Genomic DNA, 21,662 nt, shown 5'->3' with positions numbered 1-21,662 from the left:
TGATCCCCCCCCCCCCCTCTCTACTGTGTACAGTGTGCACATTACAAATGACTCATTGGAAGCCGATTCAGCCCTAATCAGGTCTGATGGAAAGCTTGTTTGTACCTGCAGTTGTGATTACAGCACTTCACAGCAATCACTTCAGCTTATTAAGAAATGGAGATGAAATAATATTTTAAATCGAAGATTGGATTCTGCCAAACTGTCTCCACTGCCACAAACAAATGATTGTATGCAAAGCTAGCACTGTAGAGAGGGAAGTCATTGTGGAAATGGCAACACTCAATGTCTTGCATTGCAGTAATGCTGCCTGATATTCAGCTACAGCTTTTGGGAGTGGCACAAATTGCCTTTTTCTGTTTTACTTAGTGACTTTTTCTTATAAAATAGGTTAAACAGAAGCACTGAGTGGCAAGAGAAAAACATCTATTTTCTTGGCAGTCTCATCTACTATATGTTAATATATCAATTCAATATATTGGTCGGATAATATTTACTTTAAAAAGCGTGGAAAAAGGTCGAACTATTTAGATCGTCTTTTTCTTGATTTTTGTTGATTTAATGTGTCATTTGAAAATAATAAACAGCAAAACAGAGATAAACACCAAACTGCAGTGGCTATAGACTGTGGTTAGGTTAAGCTAACTACCGGAATAGCCACAGCGAGCCTTAGCGAAAGCTAACTGACCACCACCTTTGTTCCATAATTTAAAAGTCAATTTTGATTCTTCAACATCTCAGTAAATGAGGTTGTTCTTCCACATAAATAAGGCAATGGCTGAATCTAATAATAACACAGGGGGGAAATGAATAGCAGAAAAACAAGTCCCGCTAACTAGCCTAGCTTAGTGTAGCGGTTAACTGACTCCAGTTGAATTAATGTGTTTTGGTTTATTTTATTCGTAACAAACCCGAGCGGTTAGCCTACTCCGCTCGGAGTGCGGCCGTTTGTGCTCACTCTGTGCATGCAGCAATTCCAGCCAACACAATCATAGATATGCTCTGAATTCCGTTTATGTCTTATTTAAAAACAAAACTTTGAATGCCACAATACCACATATAGTAAAGGTCCAGCATTTAAATGTTTATTTCAAGTGGAGCTTCAAAGTGAGGCATTATCCACACAATGTAGTTCAATTTAGCTCCGGTTACGTAGTGTCTGTTTTAGGTGGAGCTTTCAATTCAATTATAATGCTGGATAGTTTATTGAATAATAATGCATCATATTTTGTTATATGTTGCAGGTCAAATCTAAACCTGCAACGTAACGAGTAACATTTATCCGTCAGGTAAATGTAGCGGAACTACAATGTTTTCCTCTGAAGTAGAAGTACACACTCGGTAAAGTTAGTATACAATTCAGTTGCTAATTATTTAAGGGCTGGTCTTTGGGGGCCCTTGGTAAGTTATTTTTGGGGTAACATTACAATGAGTTAGACTGACATAATTCAATATTTTCATTATAAACATAATAAATCTACAGCTGTTTTGGGCCCTTATAGTTGGGGGCCCCCAGGCAGTTGCTTACTTTGCCGAACAGTAAAGTCTGCCAGTGTGTATTTCTTCCTGTCAACCAGAGTGTATTTCACTGGTGTACCTGACCGTGAGTAGCCGCAAATTGGGTATGTGACTCAACTATGGCACGGCAGGTGTATTGAAGCGCAGTGTTGGGTGTGGAGTTGTTTGTAAGAGCTGTTCTTGAGAAAGCAGCAAGCACTGCATTAGTATAAACAATAACACTTTTACTGTGACACATTATTACCCCCTACAATGCTGAAGTCTTGCACAAAGTCTTGCACAAAGTGGCAGAAAGGCCTACAAAGCGTTAAAATACATCCTTTAATGCCAGGAAAAGCGCTTATTATTCAAGCCACTGTTGTGTGCACAGGGATTTTGTGTCAAACTTGTTCTTGAATGTGTCATTTAAAAGACTGAGAAGCAGCGAGGCCCATATGTAATACTTTGAGGTGCAGGGGATTATGGATGTATTATATCCCAGACCGCTTGTGCAAACATAATCACAGGTAACTTTAGAGCATCCTCCGGAGTTGTATGGCTTTTAAGTAAAGGGCAGAGAAATGTAACTTTCTTTGTAGTAGATTATGTAACAGTAGATGCATGGCAATTTATGAGCAGAGTAAAACCATGAACAATATATAACAGCAGGGTGGTGCAGGACTCGGAGAGCTTGTATAGATTTAATGACCTGCTTATGTAACGTGATGCTCCCACTTTCTTCTCACTATACAACCCTCTTGACAATAAGGATAGAAAATAAAACTGCTGGTTTGTGGCCAATCTATAAATCTATTTCATTACACAGTACATCCACATTACATAAGAAACTCAAAAGATGAAAGACCATTTAAAACAAGTCTGCAGCCTTGCTGTAGGCGTGACAGAGACATAAGTCACTTTTCCTTGGCTCATTATGGGTCAAGAGCAAAATAGAGCTCCAATTCTGGTTGCGTTATGTCCCCCGCAATGTTTAATAAGTCTTACTTGAAGTGAAATGATGCAATTTGATGCAATGCACATTTTGACAATCAAACAAATAAATCGGGGTGTCTGCATGGTTACGCGGTTGTGACCGTCTTGGTTTGGCTGGGAACCTTTTGTTTGACTGTTGTGCTGTCAAATCATTACAAATATGCCTTTAATAAAACCCGAAAAAAGCTAAATTAATTTCACTGGCTTGCATGGAAACATTCAGAAAAGTTATGTCAATAAAAGTGTTCGCTATGCAACCAATGCAACAGTTTATGTCTGCGGGGTTTGTGGGCGGTGCAGGCTGTCTGCACAACTGCTTCTGTGAATTTTCTACACATATGCATCCCTCTAGCCACCCACACACAGTGCCTACTAGCAGTCAGACATATTTTATTTAGGAAACTAGACTGCTCTCAGCCCCCATCTTCAGCACCAGTTCTTGGCTGATGTGTGACTTAATATGTTGTACGGAGCGGTTGACTGAATACCTGAGCGAACTGGCTTTTCAGCGGAATGATGCATGCTGGTTAATTAATTGGTTGAGTGGCAACTCAAGGCTGTGTGGGTTCAATTAGTATGTCTCTGGGTGGCTGTGTGATTTGTTTCATGGCTTATAATCAGCTGGTTGGCTGACTTGACGAACAAGCTGCATTGCTGTCTGACAGCCTTGTTTACTGACACAATGATTCAATAAAAAAAGGACATTTTTCCCCCTCTTTCTGTGTTATTCTCTTGTGCTGTCTTTCCACATGCCATCGCTGGTTTCAGGTCATGTGCTTTCTTCTGCACTCTGTGCATTTCCCCATCCTCTGCTCTACTCCGACACTCTATTTCTCCTCTCCACTGCATCACTTTACTCTTCAAGTCCTTGAACACTGCCTCTAATGGCTTCACCTCAGATGTCATCTCTTTATCTGTCTCCCTGGGGGTCGCACAGCCTTTTACCCAGCGCTTCACGCTGCACCGCGTTCATTCAAAACAGGCACTGTCGCTCAATACCACAAAATACACTCAAATATAATCAGACACAAATACAGCATGCATACCACTCAAAGAAAACAGATGGGCCTCTTAATGTGATATGCGTTGCTATTCAGGGCAAAGACCCACAGATGGACACAGCGTCCATGAAATAAATATTGATGTGGCACTTTTTTACAGTGGCAATATGGCAATATAATGTTTTAGTGATAAGCATGATGTGTGAAGTCTCCATCGCTCTCTCGAACACACCCATGTGGTATCTGCGTCTCAAACTTCCCATGGCAGACTTAACAGGGAGTCACAGGGGAGGATGAGATGTTGACAACAATCTAAAACAGTCTCCAAACTGTCCGTGATGTCGTGTAGCTGACTGTGTTTGTGTTACTCTTCACAGGGGAAGTCCTATGTGTTTGACCAGGTGTTCCCCACTAACACCACCCAGACACAGGTCTACAACACCTGCGCCAAGCAGATTGTCAAAGGTGAGTTACATAGACGGGGTTTCCGTTTTTACTTCCCAGATGCATGCGTGAGAGCCAGAAGAGAAAGCCAACACACCTTGAATCGACATATCCTTGGGTTCCCCTTTCCAGCGCTGTCTGTTTACGCTCTTTTCACTGACTGCGTGCATTAACAGCTTCTTACAAGAAGTGCGAAATGTGGTCACACGACTTACAGGCATGAGCATCGACATGCAAAGATAACGAGATGCATGCTTATCACAGCACAGTGGGACCGGCGTATCCAGAGGTCCCGAGATCAAACGAAACCAAGCGAGAGTGGAATCTTTCTTTTCTTCATACCTCCCTCTGCCTACCTCTTTTCTGCCCTCCGTCTATCTCTTGTCTACCCTCCGTCTATCTCTTGTCTACCCTCCGTCTATCTCTTGTCTACCCTCCGTCTATCTCTTTTCTACCCTCCGTCTATCTCTTGTCTACCCTCTGCCTACCTCTTGTCTACCCTCCGTCTATCTCTTGTCTACCCTCCGCCTACCTCTTTTCTACCCTCCGTCTATCTCTTGTCTACCCTCCGTCTATCTCTTGTCTACCCTCCGTCTATCTCTTGTCTACCCTCCGCCTACCTCTTTTCTACCCTCCGTCTATCTCTTGTCTACCCTCCGTCTATCTCTTTTCTACCCTCCGTCTATCTCTTTTCTACCCTCCGTCTATCTCTTGTCTACCCTCCGCCTACCTCTTTTCTACCCTCCGTCTATCTCTTGTCTACCCTCCGCCTACCTCTTGTCTACCCTCCGTCTATCTCTTTTCTGCCCCTATTAAGGTGTCGTTTTTGTGTTCACTTTCAAAGTGAGTGTGGTATTCCATTCAACAACTCCAGATGGAGCATGAAAAAAAAGATTGATTTGGTGGGAGAGATTACTTACAGACTGGGAGATCACCAAGTAGGCCAAGGAAAGACTAAATAAAAAGGCGAGATGAATCGCTGTGCAGGGTTGGAAATGCATTGGTTAGGGATGCAGCAAAATGAAGGAATGGGATTTGAAATGTGTCAGGGGGAAAAGGGTAACGGAGCAAGGCCAGGAAAAGCGGGTTTGCAGACACATCCATGTTTACACTTTCTCTCCTTTTTGGTCTTTCTGGCTGTCAGTTTCTCTCTGTTTTATAGTCTTTCCTCTCTTTCTCTTCTTTTCTGTGATTCCCTTTCGGGTGTTCTCTGATCTTATTTCAGCTGTCTCTATATCCAGACAGATTCTTTGTTGTATGATGTGTCCTGCTCTGTTTGGTTCTCACTATAACCAGTGCGGAGGCGGTGGAAGATATGTTGCTGAGCTTAGAGTTGGAGTAGAGTTGTACTTCAGTGTAGAGTAAAGGCAACACAGGAGAGGAGGAGAGGGGAGGAGAGAGGAGGAGGGGAGGAGAGGGGAGGAGAGGGGAGGAAAGGTGCCTCTGTGTTTTAGCTGAAAGCCTTAATGATTAGTCTGTGGTCAGCTAACCTGTGGCAGTCGGCCTTCTAGGGTGAAGTGTTTTTCTTTAATCTATATTTGACTTTTACCTTAGGGGTTTCATTAGACTGTGTCAGCAATATGACAAACAGCAGTGTGCTCCTTTATAACCTCAACTGGTGAGGACGTGTTGTTTTCACTGCAGCTCCTATCAGATATAAAAATATATCTGTACTTGCTTGGTACTTCACTGAGTGTCCTCCTGGTGAATTCAAGCAGCAGGTATGATGTTTTTTTTTATTGTGTGCAGCCACAGAGGTCATTCAGCAACGAACCAAGCTTCCCCTCTGAGTGCACACACACTTTATGTGGCACAGTCTGATCTCTCTTTGAAACAAAGGTCAAATATTGTCTCTGTGCTTTCCTGCCTTCCTGTCTTATTTTACCTGGCTGGCTGAAATCTGAAATGCTGTCGGATGCATTCTTTGGTTTGGTACTCTTACTGTCTTTCGTCATTTTCATATAGTTTTCATCTTTCTTTAAAATGCTGTTTGTGTCTTTCTTTCTTTTTTTTTAATTATAGATGTACTGGGTGGTTACAATGGGACTATCTTTGCCTATGGGCAGACTTCTTCTGGAAAAACGCACACCATGGAGGTACAGTATCATTAAATAATTCAAAATGTAGACCGCTTGCTGTGGTCCACACACACACACACACACACACACACACACACACACACACACACACACACACACACACACACACACACACACACACACACACACACACACACACACAAACATTTGTTAAGAATATATCCTCATCTGCTCTCCTCTGACAGTACATCTCACTCCATCACTGTCATCGCTCACTATCTTTCTTTCCCAGCCTTTTGTGGCCACTAACCTCCTTTACAACTCTCTCTGGGAAACAACCCTGTTCCCTTTCAAGTCCAAAGCCTCTCTGCTCTCCTTTCTTTTACTATTCTCTCCACTTAATTCATCACACACATGTTCTTATCGCCTCTCTTCAGGGCAACCTTCATGATGCCCAGGGAATGGGAATCATCCCCCGGATCGCAGAGGACATCTTTGAACACATATTTGCGATGGATGAGAACCTAGAATTCCACATAAAGGTTGGTGTGAATTCCCATATGTGGCTGTTAATGTATGTGTGCATTTCTCACTTTTTACGATTTTTATGATGCGTTCAGTGGGAATTCAAACTGGGCCTCTGACGTAATCCTCACATGGATGGGCTGAGTGGAAGCAGCCAAGCATCAATAAATCATGATATATAAACAGTCTTCTGATGGTGGATAAAACCTCGCCGGACCCACTGGATGACAGATTACTGCGACATCATTTTGCATATTTGCACAATGATTATCCGTTGCATCATTTCTCTATCTGTATCAATTTGTTCTGCCTGTCCTCTTTATTCCAAAGATTACCCGCTCACATGTTTTTTGTCTTTTGCTGCAGGTCTCCTACTTTGAGATCTACATGGATAAAATCCGGGACCTGCTGGATGGTGTGTTAATGCATTGAACACATGGCTTTGAAACAGTGAAATCACAACTCGCATGTGTTAATACTGTACAGTTTCCTTGCAGTACACAGTTGAAGATTTCAAACTCTCATAGCTAAACCTAGATGCATATGGATAAACGGTGATGTTGTCATGAAGGGTGTCAAAATCATTATGAGAAAAAAAAAGGAGCTGAGAGAAAAAAATATTACCATGCAGTATCAAGTGCTGGACTTCTTTTGCACTATCTTTCGACCCAGATGCTACATACACTTACTACCTTATTAATGGAGGGTGTTGGCGCTGTATGCAGCTTGAGAGGAAGACTGCAGACATAACTCAGGGCTGAATAAAGACTGACATGGTCTGTGTCTTTTGGCGATAAAGAAATATGTTTTTATTTACAGATTATATTGTCCTAAAAATAAGCAAGAATTGAACATCAATCAAAAGTAAGGCAGTAAAGCCAAGAGCTTTTTATACTCAGCAAGTAGGTTTAGTGCCTTAACAATACTGAGTTTACAGCTTACGGTTTTTATTGTGGAAAACACAATACCGTACTTATACTTAATACCTTTTCGCTTCAGACCATAAAGCTTTGTGGTTTTAAAAGTTACACGCACAGAAACACCACAACATTGTAGTTCATAGTCTTATTATCACTGAGATACATAACCAGTTTAAAATGATAGAGAGGCCCGGACAAGGAGCTGTAGGCAGCATCCTCGTGGTTTCATCTTTAATCGATCCAGAGTCAGTGGTGACAGTCCCCATTTGTATGCAGGGGAGTTACAGCTATGAACACAAAAAGAGTTGACGACAAGCGAGATTAATCGAGGCAGAGAGAACACCCTGTGGAGGTATTTGCGAAGAGAAAAAGTGGCTGTAGGGTGATAAAACCCACAAACACAGGCGCTCACAAGCACACAGGCTTTAAGAAAAAACAGCCTCCACAATGCTGTGAAATTGAATCATCATCAACAAGACAGGACTTTCCAATGGGAAATATGAATTTGGGCCAGTTAATAGTTTTTGCAAAGAAAACAGTATTTGTTTTCACTGACAGGCATCTGCTTAATCTCTGTGACTTTGGCAAAGTTAAGTTCCATGAAATACATTGAAAGCTGGACGCTTGTTTTCTCCCACCACATTAGCAGAGTCTGGCTCACAAAGGGAACATAGTCAGCTTGGATTGTAGTTAAAAACACACATTCGCATGCAGATGCTCATTTGCGTCACACCATTACACAGAGATAATGCTTTGGGTAACACGATGACCTCTTTCCCTTCCATCCTAGTGACAAAAACCAACCTGGCAGTGCACGAAGACAAATACAGAGTTCCTTATGTGAAGGTGAGTCATCAGCCATTTGACATGATTCCGTTTGATTTCCCGCCCGTCACTGTGCAGATACCCTATAGTTATGAGACATATGTTTATTATTAATAAGCTATTCTTTCCTAAATAAATTGTGTTGTATAACTGACAGGATACACTTGATGTGTGAAGTGATTTTGGTTGCTGTATGACAATAAAGTCAATGCATCATTTTGTAGCATTTCTTCTGCGTTGCACTCTGGAGCTGGTGCAGCCGGCTGCACATAAGAGACCAATTTGATGTGTCCAGCTCGGAGGACGACTCGTTTTGTAGTAACTCGTCTTCTACCTTACTACAGTTAGAAAGAGCCGTCGTTTGTGTTTATTCTGGGAAGTAGAAATCTGTGAATATCTTTCCAACTTTACCGTACTAAAATAGTTTGAGATCCAACCCACTATAACATGGTGAACTGTAGTTTTCACACTTTATTTTTTGTATAGCTTAAACAATCAGAATATCATCTGCTGTTAGGTGGATTTTGTTATCATTTGACAGAGCCAGGCTTGCTGTTTCCTCTTGTTTTCAGTCTTTGTGCAAAGCTAACCGGCTGCTGGCTGCAGCTTTAGGTCCATTTTTTCGTCGAGCTTGCGTAGATGAAAAACAGAAATGTCAAACTTTTGCTTTGAAGCTTGAGAATACTGATTTAAAGTAAAGCAAATGTCTTTTGTCTCCTTTGTAAGACTTATTTTTCTGTTTTGTGCAGACATAAACGTGGGCGTTTTCTATGTGTAATGTACAAAGTGTTTTGGATGTGGGATACAGTGTGTTTGTTGGTGCATGTGTCTTTGCACCAATTATTTGCACGTGACTTTCTTTCACTCAGGGCTGCACAGAGCGCTTCGTCACGAGTCCCGAGGAAGTGATGGATGTGATAGACGAAGGAAAAGCCAACAGACATGTTGCTGTCACCAGTGAGTCACACTGTTGATCTTCGCTATGTTTGTACACTCTGTCAGACGCTTCATGTCGGATTTTGTTTCCCACACACTTTCAAAGTACAAAGGTGAGAAATGTGTGATGAGGTGCTAAGGGAACGTCTCTCTACAAGAAAATAAAAATAAAACAGGAAAATAATGAATCGAATGACATTGTCTGCAAGGAGTCTGAATAAGAGTCTCTCGTCTCCTCACTTTATTCTTTAGACATGAACGAGCACAGTTCCCGCAGTCACAGCATCTTCCTGATAAACATCAAACAAGAAAACGTGGAGACGGAGCAGAAGCTGTGTGGGAAGTTGTACCTGGTCGACCTAGCTGGGAGTGAGAAGGTAGGACAACTGGGGAATTTTCTCCAAAAACATTAAAAGTATATCGAGCTTTGAACTATAAACTCTCAACATTCACTGTCAGCAGGATTTTGTAACTCTGGGACCAGACGCATTTCTCCATCTGTTTTCAGACATCAAAGAATCAGATGATCAATGCAGTGAAGCTCTGAACTTAACCATTAAAGCCTTTTCTGAGAAATAATAAACTATTTTCATCCGTACAGATGAGCTCTAAAAGGGGGTTTCAGTCGAGATAGAGGTCAGATTGAGGGGAGCCACGAACAACTAATTGTCCCTTTGCTTCTAGGCCTTTTAGGTGAAACTCGGTGGTGAGTCAGCTCGCATTATTGCACCATCTATACAACAATGTATCTCCAGGATATAGGTCATGCTCTAAAAGACAGAAGACAGAAAATACATTTAGAGACAGGGCTGAACATGGTCCTTGGCTCCTGGCTGTAGTCTAGTGTTGATCGTATTGCTGCAAAATATAGAGTAGTGTGCGTTTAGAGTAGTAGATGGTCATAACGTCTGTATAGATGCTGAAGACTAACAAGTGCTGATGGTGCATCTGTAAGTTGTCTCGATCATCCCTGGGGGTGAAAAACTTCACGGACTGAGACAAAATATGATTGACTGAGCAGGACGCTGGTGCATGCTCCACAGAAGGCTCTGATAAGACAACTCGCTCTCTATAATTAAGCTCCTCCTTGTCTATCCCCTGACGATTATGACAGTGTGGTGTGGCTTTCCTATTAAAGTATGTCTGGCATATAGCTCCTCAAACACCTTATGACAATTTACAATATAATGCAGAAATGCTTTTTTTTGTTTACAGGTCTGTAATTTCCTTCCTTCCTGTTTCCCAAAAAGAAATGCATGTCATTTTGCTGATATAATTCTCATATTTTTGCATGCTTAACTGACCTTCTGTGCACTAATTAAAAGACTCTGTTGGTTAAGCTGGCAATTCATTATAATTGATTAATTGGAAGTGTGCCAACTGAACACACTGCTGTCGTTATATAGTTATCACCAGGAACTTTCTTATGAATTCATAGTTACAAATCATTTTGTTTGTTAAACTTAACTACAGGACCTGTAAAATATAACATTGCAGGAAAATAAACGTGGTTTTCCCACTGACTTTTTTTATGCTGATAATGTACTTTATAAACCAATTCCTGCTGTGTGTGTGTGTGTGTGTGTGTCTGTGTCAGGTCAGTAAGACGGGTGCAGAGGGAGCAGTGCTGGATGAGGCCAAGAACATCAACAGGTCTCTGTCGGCCCTGGGGAACGTCATCTCAGCCTTGGCTGAAGGAACGGTACGGTGGAGAAATTCTCTGCAGGCTTTCTTATCTATCTTATATATGCCCCTACTTAAAGGAGTAGTTCGACATTTATTGGAAATGTGCTTATTTCCCTTCTTGCTGAGAGCTGGATGAGAAGATCGAAACTGCTTAATCTTCTCATCTAATGTCGACCTATTCCTTTAACTATATTTTATTTACAATAACAACAATCTTTTCATGACATTAGCATTACACTGCCATAGTTACCATGCACAGATATTGTAGAAAGCAAACATTTCCAAAAATACATTGGCACCAGAGGTAATTTCAGGGTTTTGCAGAATCCTCCCATATTGTAATTCTTGTCTTGCAGTTGATTGGATGAAAGCTGCAGTGACATGTTAGGTAGTCTGTCCCCTTCTTCCACAGACCATAACGCTGCTACAGCTGGTAACCTATTTCCATATTTCACCAAATTTAACGCAGCGAATTCAACCACTCAATGCATTCTGCCCACTCTATCCTCCTTCCAAGCTCCATCGCCGTAATTAAAGTACGCAGCATCTCTTATTGTATAACTTATTGAACGCCTCATAAACCCAATCGAAAAGGTCACAGACTGTAAATGTCTCACAAATCTTTCATAAAGCAAGCGGCATTCATTTGTTGTTCATCGAGCAAAGACACAATCTTTTGGAAGGCGTTCCAGAGGTTAAAAAGGTAAAACTGTGAATGATGCACAGATTTGTTCTGTGCTGATGCTCACAAGACATATATTTAGCTTTTAAGAAGAAAGGCATGCGCACGGTGGAATACCGTTATTCAGAATGTCCTCCAAGCTCTTTTAAACGCCTTCTATCAGTCTTTTTTATGCCTCTCGTTCTTCCTCTCTTTATGTCTTTGTAGAAGTCTCACGTGCCGTACCGTGACAGCAAAATGACTCGCATCTTGCAGGACTCGCTGGGCGGGAACTGTCGCACCACGATGTTCATCTGTTGCTCTCCCTCCAGCTACAATGATTCAGAGACCAAATCCACGTTGATGTTTGGCCAACGGTAACAAGCTTCCGTGCTAAGTAGCCATGGGCTGCTGCCCTGTGCATGTCTGTCTTGCTCAGCTTCAGCTGTTGGGGGATGTTTTTCTGCTGAAATGTGTACATCTCCGACATGCTGTTCTCACTTTACTGCCTCAAACTTTGCTTCTGTAGAGGAAGGGTTTGTGTGTGGTTCCTGATCATGCTGTGAATGCTTAAAGCGTTTTATTTTTTTTGTAATCTTAAGGATAAGCTGCACTTGTAGAAGCAGAGATTTGGTGCACTTGCCAGCTATCTGCTCCTATTGCTCATCGTCCGCTCAAAGAAACTCTGATAGAAAGGTCCTGAAAAAGCCTCCTTATCTATCTCCAGCCTTTTTCCTCTCCCAATATATTCTTTGAATAGTGACTGACACAAGAGTGTTGTTGGTTGAACTAAATAATGCATGACCGGGCAAAAGGACTGACAGAATCCGCAGCAGATATTTGACTTTAAACGAGGAGAAGGCTTGGTCTCTTATCTGTCAGCCACAGTAGCTATCTAACACCACGATTGATCTTTCCTAAAATCAATACGCTACAAATACTATGACGTGATATTAAACAGATATTTGACAATCTGTATCGAGTGACGATGTTGTTTTATAAAAAGGTCCACAAATGTACAGGTTTGTGTGGAATGTGCAGGGCGATGGTCTGATTTGGGGACACGGTGCATGAATTATCCACTGCTGCTGTGTTCAACATTAACTTTATTGTTCCCTGATGTTTGAGTGTCAGCATTTCACTATCTTAGTATCTTTGTTGCACTAATATCAGGGACGAAATTAACAAGGACAACAGTGCTTCCTCACGGGAGTGTGAAATGAAGTGATGATGTGAAAGTCACAGCCGGATGAGTGCTTTGGCTGTAGCATCATGAATATTTCAACTCTGTGACGCCACTCATTTGCGTCATGATTGAGCAATGATTTATAGTCACATACATACCCTCATCCTCTTATTAACTGTATGAGTGCTATATGTTGATATGGTGAATATGTTTTACATGTTTTAAGGACAGATGGGTTTTCACATTTTTAATTCTTGCCTCAGATTACCTTCCTCGACCTACTTGCACCATCAAACACAGTTGTCAGAAACCCAATTTGCATACCAATTAATGAGATGCAAGCCCATTTTCATTTGAGCCGCCGGGGCTGCAATACCCTCGTTGACAGTTCGTCTGTTCTCTGCCGTTCTCTCACACACTTTATTCCCCCTTCTTTTCTGTATCTTTTCCCCTTTCTCTGTTTTGCCTTGCATCCCTCCAATTAGAGCCAAGACCATTAGAAATACTGTATCAGTGAACCTTGAGCTCACAGCAGAGCAGTGGAAGAAGAAGTACGAAAAGGAGAAGGAGAAGAACAGGTCATTGAAGGAGACTGTTCAAAGACTGGAGACCGAGCTGAATCGCTGGAGGAACGGTAATACTCTTACTGATATCACGCTGGCAGCTCACAAATGCATGGAATATTTTAAGTCTTCTGCCAGAGAAGAACTCTGAAACTTGTTGCCAAGGCATCTAGACACGATCAGTACCTTGTGCAGAGTTTATGTCATTATTAAGTCTACAGCCACTCTTGCAGGCTTTGCTTTGAGCTAATGTTCACAGTGACCATGACAACATGCTGACACTTAGCAGGTATGTTTACCATGCTCACCTTTTTAGTTTCACTTCCTAACTACTGCTGAGGATGGCTATACGTTGCAATTTCATTCGTTTTTGAAGATATTTGGTCATTAACGAAAGTATTGGACAAATAAAAAAAATCCCCTGCTGCCACTAGACGAAAGGAGTGCAAAACACCCTGAGTGGGACATGAATGTTTGTCCCAAATTGTACGGCAATCACACCAATAATAGTTGAGATATGTATGGCTGAAAATATAATCGTGAATGACACAAAAGGAATGCAATTATGTACAGTTTTAAGAAAATCATAATCAGCCAGGGCACTAAGTAATTGCTTTAATGTATGGTGAAAAAGATCAGCTTCCTGTACAGTGAAACAATAGAAGTGCAGTGGTCCCCTTTAGAACACCCTCTACACATGGTGCTTGTTCCCTTTTCATGCATGGAAGAGCACTTACTAAGAGGACTACAAAAATGACCAGCCAGCTAGCCTGCAGACATTATTTTTCAGTCTACCTACGTGCAGATTTAACCTCATTTGATGTAATCTGAATACATGCTAGTTGAGATAAGGGAGGATAGCAGCCAAACTGGACTTGAAAATCCCTTTCTGGTCACTTCTACTGGCAACTGTTATTCAGACTTTTACACTTTGTATAATTGGATTCTCCTCTCATTGTGCCGAAGGCTTTATTTATTTTATGAATCCTTGTGTATTAGTATTCCTCATGGTGACAAGGGCTAATCACTTCTACAGGGAAGTCGTAACTTCTCCCATGTCAGTACACACATACCTGTGTAAGTTCACACGCAAAACAACACCACACATGAAGCACTGAACATAAACAAATTTACTCTTAATTACGAGCACGCGCACGCTTCTAGGCATCGTCTCCTGCTGGGCTGTAACTCAGCTTACATGTCAATGCACTCAATGGTAGTGATGGGCTGACATTCAAGCCATGTAATGGATCTTTTCCGATTTATTTCTTGGAGAGCATTCTCTCGGTGCTTGACCTGAATTTAAAAACGCTGTAACACATTTTTATTGAACAGCTATCAGTGAAAATGATTCCTTTTAACTGCTTCATCCCTCTCTTACTCTTCTCTCTCTCTCACACACACACACACACACACACACCTACACACACCTACACACACCTACACACACACACACACACACACACACACACACACACACACACACACACACACACACACACAGCCTTTCCCTTCACCATCTTCCTGAGAGTCTCTCTCACAATTTAGTACTTTTAATTTCCTAATGTATCATTTCGACAACATCGTTGCCCCCGTTACCCCATCTCTGCTCCCTATACTGCTGCCCACCTCAGGCCAGGAACTCCCTGAGACGAACACTGTTGAACTTTTAGGTCCAGGATGAACTTTTGTACAATTAGCATGCTGAATTTTCTCATTTTTGTGCATTTCATGGCTCCCCTCTTTTTCTTCTGAGCCAAAGCCAGACACGACTCAACTGACATTTTAATTTGATAAAGGTCTGGTATGTTATACTGCTGTTTTAAAATGAAGCTCATTTATGGCACACAAATATCTGAAACCTGAGATATAAATGTATTAATGACCTATGCTGAAGATAACTCCACTAATCCCTTTTTAATGCATTAATCCATAGCGGAGGAATTGGCAGAGATAAGAACGTTTCGCATTTACGAAAGAAATCCAATATTCTGTCTCTCGTCTTTAGGTGAGGATGCCGCTGTGTTATTAAAGGATCTCAGCCCAGGATCTGAGGACGTCTCCCTGGTGCCGCCTGAATCTGAGGAGCTGCTTGTCGACATCTGCAGCCCCTGCAGTCCTCGCTCCATCGCCCCCTCCATTGTGGTTCACACCTCTGCGGAGGAGCGGCAGAAGTATGAGGAGGATATCCGCAAGCTTTACAAACAGCTGGATGATAAGGTGAATGAACGGATGCTGCATCAGGAGCATTTCTGTTCATGAATGTAGAGCTGGTAACCCTCAATGGATGTAATGGTATGCACACATGAACACAAAGAGCATATCATACATGTATTGTTCATATTAATGAGTTCAGGATCAGACACATAGTCGTGACTGATGCTGTAACTCTTGGGAATGAAGGTCATTGGGGAAATAATAATGTTCTACACTAAAAAGCATTCATGCTTTGATTTATTTAACACATGCTCATGTATGACGTGCTCCACGGTATTGTAGTGTGTCATTTTATTGCTTTTATGAACAGATGTTCCATTTAATATGCAGAACCAGTGGTGTATACATTTAGTTACACAGTTTGTATTTCCCTTTCAATGCGTATGAGGGGGGAAAAAGCAGAGGTTTTTTTTGTCACATAAAAAGACATATTTATTAATTATAAATAATTCATACTGTAATAATACATAAATGTTCTTCTCTCATTTCAAGTAAAATAATGGCTGGATAAAAAAACAATGCATAACATAAAGCTTTTGACAAATGTGGCTCTTAAAATAAAGTACTTGTATTAGAAATAGAATAGAATTAGAAATGTATTTAATTGAATTGTCCTGCAGCTTTAAATTCAGTTTATTCATGTATGAAGTGATGTCAATCAAAAGAGCCACGATATTATATTCTTCTAAAAAGAGAAAATTATGTGCAGGGATTTTATCTTTGTGTTATTTAAACCACTTGTTTCAGCTCTATTCCTCTCTATTGACATCATTGTTGGACAGTGAATTCATCTTTCTGATCATATTTGTCTCTTAGGTTTATTTTTCTGCGCCTTCATTTCGGATGTGAGTTGGTACGTTTGCTCAGAAGAGTTGTGCTTTGTCTCGTAGGGGCGCTTCACATTGTCGCTTTTAATAATCGTCACGGTCTCTGAACATATGAGACATACTGGTTTTGAACTGGTTGTGGGAATAATACACGTAAGAGTCTGTTCATTCAAGACTCTGGTTAAGCTGTCCACATTTCTCTTTTTCGAGCACGTCAACAACTCACCTGACTCACATACTTTTTCCGACTCTTGGGTCTCTCTCCCCGTCTCTCATGTGTGTGTCTTTATCTCACTCGAGACGAGGGCGGCAGTTATCAGAATACACACGTGTGATTGGCCCGAGTAGCACAAGCGTGAGATGGTTTACTACTCACATAATTGGTTGGTGTGTTTCCTGGACCGCTAAACGAGTGCCGTAAAGGCTAGAAAAGCTGCGCCAGTTAAAATAGAAGCGCTCCATGAAAATGTCATAATTCTCAATTATCTATCGGTAAGTCCAGGGTCCAGATACAACGGCGTCTGGGTCCGGACTCTGACCATTAGTGACCCCTGCCTTTAGGTGATGCATGATCAGTTGACCACAGACCATCAAATATATGTTTTTTGAGTTGTGATTTAACATACTCATAAATAAGCTGTGCTTTGGTCCATGGTTCTACTGTATTCATTTTTTTTCCTACTCCATATCTCTCATTTATGCAGTTAGTGCAAGCTCAAAACTTATAGTCGTTGTTGGACATAGAACCCAAAATACATGCAATGTACAAAGTATCTGTAATGTACAAGTTTGTGTCATACACTGTAAATGTACTGTTTCTGTTCCTTAATGTCTCTTTGCCTCTGAAGGATGATGAGATCAACCACCAGAGCCAGATGGTGGAGAAACTGAAGGAGCAGATGCTTGACCAGGAGGAGGTAAAAGACTTTGCTTTCACTTCCGTTGATCAGTTTGGTTAAGCGGCTCACAGTAGGCTGCATGTTGTAATCTATACCGCCCTTTGAATAGAAGTCAGCTGCGAGAGGTTTATTCCCTCGTCCTTGAGACGGAGCCAGAAAGCACTCGAAGAAAATAAAGTCTTATTGTTTAATAGTAAGTGTATTTAGAATAGACTAGGTTTCAGTGGCTGCTCAGACACGAATGAGTGGAGGGAAGGATCGATACAAAGATTGATGAAGGATTGAAGCATGATGTGCGAAAAGCGAAACATTGTAGCTGTTAAGCAAACAAACAAAAGCTCTCTAATTATTCGATGTGTGATTTAGAATGCTGTGGATGAGCATGACTCCACCATCTTTGTGAATTTAGAGACCTTTTAATTAATAGAAATGGTGTACAGCCCTTTATTCACATGAATCTACATTAAACAGGTCTGTCTGTATATGCTATTTGTGGGAAAATCAGCAATTAAAGGACTCCATTAAAATGCAATTACGAACAGTATTTACAGCATTCCTAACAGTGGGGATAAACGGCCTGAACCAAGCTTATGCATGTAGTGCACTGCCCAGTAACAATCTCCACATTTGCTAAATTGGTTCATTCATATCCCCAAATGGGCCTGCTGCGGGTTGAGCTGACATGATGGTGACTACCCGACCATAGCTTTTTGTACAGTAACATGATTTTACATCCATTTGGCCAAACAGAAGCTTTATGCTACAGTTCAAACATGCAGGCACCCTGGGTAGAGCAATATCTTCATTTAATGACGTCCATCCAGTAAACTGGCCCACAGTGGGCTGCAGCAGTGCAAAAAACAAAACCATGATGGCAAAATGATGTCAGCTCTTACAACTTCAAGTGAGTCTAAGTAAGATGAATATTTAGCAGTAACAGCGTATCTGTATCAAGAGAACGAGATAAATTCCACAATTATGTTCTTTTTAAAACCCAGCAGCTCTGCCTTTTCAACAATGAAGACACTGCTTGTTGTACACAAAGCTCTTTTAAATCAAATCTTTCTTTATTCACAGTTTACATTAAGTCGTTAAACTTCTGTGTCCCTCAGCTTCTAGCGTCATCCAGGGGTAACAGCGAGAGGGTGCAGTCGGAGCTCGGCAGGCTGCAGACGGAGAATGAATCGGCCAAGGCCGAGGTGAAGGAGGTCCTCCAAGCCCTGGAGGAGCTGGCAGTCAACTACGACCAGAAGAGCCTGGAGGTCGAGGAGAAGAGCGTGCAGAAGAAACTGCTGGCTGAAGAGCTCGCAAAGAAAATGGTGAGTTTGGCTCTCTGGAGGCTCAGTTGCTTGACATAGAGGTGAAAAAAAACATTTCTGCTATGCTGTAAAAATGGCCGATCAGGGAAGGACAGAAAGAATGAAGAAGAGAAAAACAAAGAGGCAGCAACAGAGAAGGATTAGTTGTTAAAGGCATGGCCATAATGTGCTGTGGATTATATAATGAAGTATTTAGGTATATGAAATCTATCCATCTATCCATTTAAGTCCGTGTCTTTCAAGAATATGTGGAGCTATTGGCTCAAAATGCAATTTGAGAGATAATGATAAATTAGAGAGCTGCGAGAAAGGAAAGATAAGAGAGACATTGTGATTAACTGTGCAGCCAGCAGACATGAACTGATGCATCTAAGACTAAAAGTATTAGAAAGAACTATATACGTATATAAAGAGGGGAAACTCACTCCAGACATTAATCAACAACTTGACATAAATTCACCAATATGGTTCAAATTCCAGCCAGCACTGGCATTTCGTTAGCTCAACCCTGAATTTGCTCTCAGACTCAGTCAATTTTATGAGACGTGGCTGGTTGTTTTGCACTATGACCATAAATAAACAGTTAAAAACTGGATTTCTCTCGGAGGCAGACTTTTGATTTGATTATGGTCCGTTTTCAAAGCAATCTCACAAAGTCACTGTAAAGCCGGGATTTTCACTGGATAGCAGGTTCACATGAGGACAGCATTCAATGTTGACAAAGATTAAATTGCGGTTGATTAAATCTGGCGTAGTTCATCTGCAAAAGCCTGTGAAATTAGTGATTAATGATATTCCACTTCAATAAAACAATCCTTTCCATGACTATGTATAGCACCAAACGTATTCATGTCGGTTCTTAAGGCTTTGAAAAGTCTTAAAAACAGAATTTTCAATTGGTGATGGTCTGAAGATGTTTTTAGTTTTGAAGTCTAGAGAACTCAAATACGCTGAAACTTTTTTCGTCAGTTAGCTTCTTCGTGGTGGAGTGTTGGGATCCCTCATGGACATGCTATTTGTTCAAAGTTGAAACAGTTTGGGTTATTTCAGTATTTATGTTTTTCTGTGTACTGGTTTGGGCCAGGCTCAGTTGTATGTGCATCAGAGTTCAGTAACATTTTAATCAAAAGCTGTTAAACGTCTTAAACTTTGATTGTTGCTTACTTGGTTGTGAACATTAAATGTCATTGAGAAATATTCAATTTCAATCCCGGTTTTCAGGGGCTTTAAAATGTGGAAAGAGTTTATCAGAGAAGCAGCTCAGTACAAATCTTCTTACAGTGTGTAGTGATGATTTTAAAGGTTTGTATTCGAGGTAAGAGACTATTGTCAGAGCTGGACAGTCGGTTAATGAAGTCATTGTGACTGACTCAGTGGACAGAGTGGACCATTATTCACCTTCTTGAAACCTGCTCAATATTTCATTCATCCGTTTTACGCGCCACAGCGTCTTCTCCTCCCCCTCTGTCTCTCGCTAATGCTGGTCCAGAAATTGATAAACAGAACTGACAATGTAACTACTCACAGCACCGTTTAGTCTTCTAAAGCCAGCTTAAACCGCCTCCTTTCCTCAGTTCTATAACTTAGTACGCCTTCACTATAGATGTTTTAGCCTGTTCTGCCCTGACCTCTCACCTCACACCATGTCCTCTCAGAGACGCAGTCTGACAATAAATCCTCTTATCCCAGCCTCACGTGGGCTTTTCCAACCCCATTCCCTGTGACTCTTCATTACAAATTCTCTATTTTCTATTTCCTGCATCCCAGCTGTTATGCTAATGTGCAGTGTTGCAGATTTACATTTTTGTTCTATATCTACAGTAGACATGGAGCTGCATTGACCTAGAAAAATGGTGCAATGGAGTACATTCATCACTGTCTTTACCCCACGTTCACCTCAGCATGCCTTCCTCTTGCTTTCAGTGGAGGCTCCTCTCTTCTTCTGCAGGAGGCCATGCCATCGCTCACTGTCGCTGCCATTCTTATGGTCCTTTTAAGCACCTTCTTTCATCCATCCGTCCACCTCAGCCCCTTTCTATCAATATGATTAATTCCATTCATCGTTCAACAAATCATCTCTTCTCTTCCGAATCGCTTCATCGATGTTTTTCATGAACCTCGTTTGCTTTTACTTACCCATCAATCGATTGATTTTCTGTTATTATTTCCCACCCTTTGTGGGAAGTTAATGTTTTGACATGGGAAGTGACCTGGAATATGATCACATGGCTTGAAGTTAATGAGGGAGATGAAGATGGAGAGGCTAATTACGGAGTTAATGTTACTGTATTTAGGAAGGTGGTAAATGGTCAACCATCCTCTTGAACTTTATTTTCTTTAGCCCTGTAGAATTATCGATTGGACCCAAACTGTTTCATCAGGTTCGGGCCATTGGACCTTCAATGGTGCAGCTGCCTGCTGTACAAAATGGAGCTCCATAATTCACTCTCCCAGATGCTTTCATCCAGCGCCGCTGCCATCAGCCCCTATCTCAGTAGTTTATTGATTTGTAATTTAGTGGCCGTTCTGTTTTTGCGACTCTGATTTGTTGGATGAGAATGAGGTCAGGGGTAGAAGTGGGTCTCGCAGCTGTGTGTGTGTGTTTGGCGGTTGAAATACTCTCAATCTTCCACACAATGGTCTCTCCTGGTGTTCCCCTCTGTTTTCTGAACTTCCTCTCTCGTCTTCCTCTGTGTTCACTCTTTCATTTCATTCTTCAACAGGCTCAGCTCATGGCTTTAGAGGCAGAGCTGTCTCGTATCAAGGCAGTGAGCAGCCACCAAAGGAAACACATCTCTGAGATCCTTAACAGTCTGATGAGGGACCTGAGTGAGCTCAGCACCATCGTTGGAAACAAAGACATCAAGCTGGTGAGTGACATGCAAAATGCAGGCTTGGAGACATTGTGTCCACTCACCACAGATGTTTAATAATAAACAGATGGTGTCTGACAAAAGACGAGACATTTGATTTGAATGCAGTTTTTAATTCTTACTGTTTCAAACTTCTCTACCCAACTGTTTGAATCTCTACATACTTCTGGAATCAGCGCATCTTACTCTTTCCAGTGAACATGACGTGTGTGAGAAGGAATGTCCATACATACTTTTAAAATCACATTAAA

At 41.4% G+C, this 21,662-nt stretch overlaps 1 protein-coding gene across 1 annotated transcript in view; it reads left to right on the top strand.

The window, feature by feature from the left end:
* Window positions 1-21,662, top strand: part of kif5ab (kinesin family member 5A, b) — a gene marked incomplete at both ends in the record, with an annotated part of 50,444 nt that overhangs the window by 12,156 nt on the left and 16,626 nt on the right. Inside the window, 14 exons of the mRNA XM_079266370.1 lie at window positions 3,869-3,956; window positions 5,958-6,031; window positions 6,412-6,516; window positions 6,866-6,914; window positions 8,210-8,265; window positions 9,114-9,201; window positions 9,433-9,557; window positions 10,778-10,882; window positions 11,756-11,904; window positions 13,199-13,347; window positions 15,285-15,496; window positions 17,169-17,237; window positions 18,332-18,538; window positions 21,262-21,408. Coding sequence (XP_079122496.1) covers window positions 3,869-3,956; window positions 5,958-6,031; window positions 6,412-6,516; window positions 6,866-6,914; window positions 8,210-8,265; window positions 9,114-9,201; window positions 9,433-9,557; window positions 10,778-10,882; window positions 11,756-11,904; window positions 13,199-13,347; window positions 15,285-15,496; window positions 17,169-17,237; window positions 18,332-18,538; window positions 21,262-21,408 — 1,623 coding nt within the window. The remainder of the gene's footprint in view (window positions 1-3,868; window positions 3,957-5,957; window positions 6,032-6,411; window positions 6,517-6,865; window positions 6,915-8,209; window positions 8,266-9,113; window positions 9,202-9,432; window positions 9,558-10,777; window positions 10,883-11,755; window positions 11,905-13,198; window positions 13,348-15,284; window positions 15,497-17,168; window positions 17,238-18,331; window positions 18,539-21,261; window positions 21,409-21,662) is intronic.

The sequence above is a fragment of the Melanostigma gelatinosum genome, assembly GCF_949748355.1.
Source record: "Melanostigma gelatinosum genome assembly, chromosome: 3".
Lineage (NCBI taxonomy): Eukaryota > Metazoa > Chordata > Actinopteri > Perciformes > Zoarcidae > Melanostigma > Melanostigma gelatinosum.
Note: the sequence above shows the minus strand (reverse complement) of the source record. Positions and strands in the feature narration are given on the sequence as shown.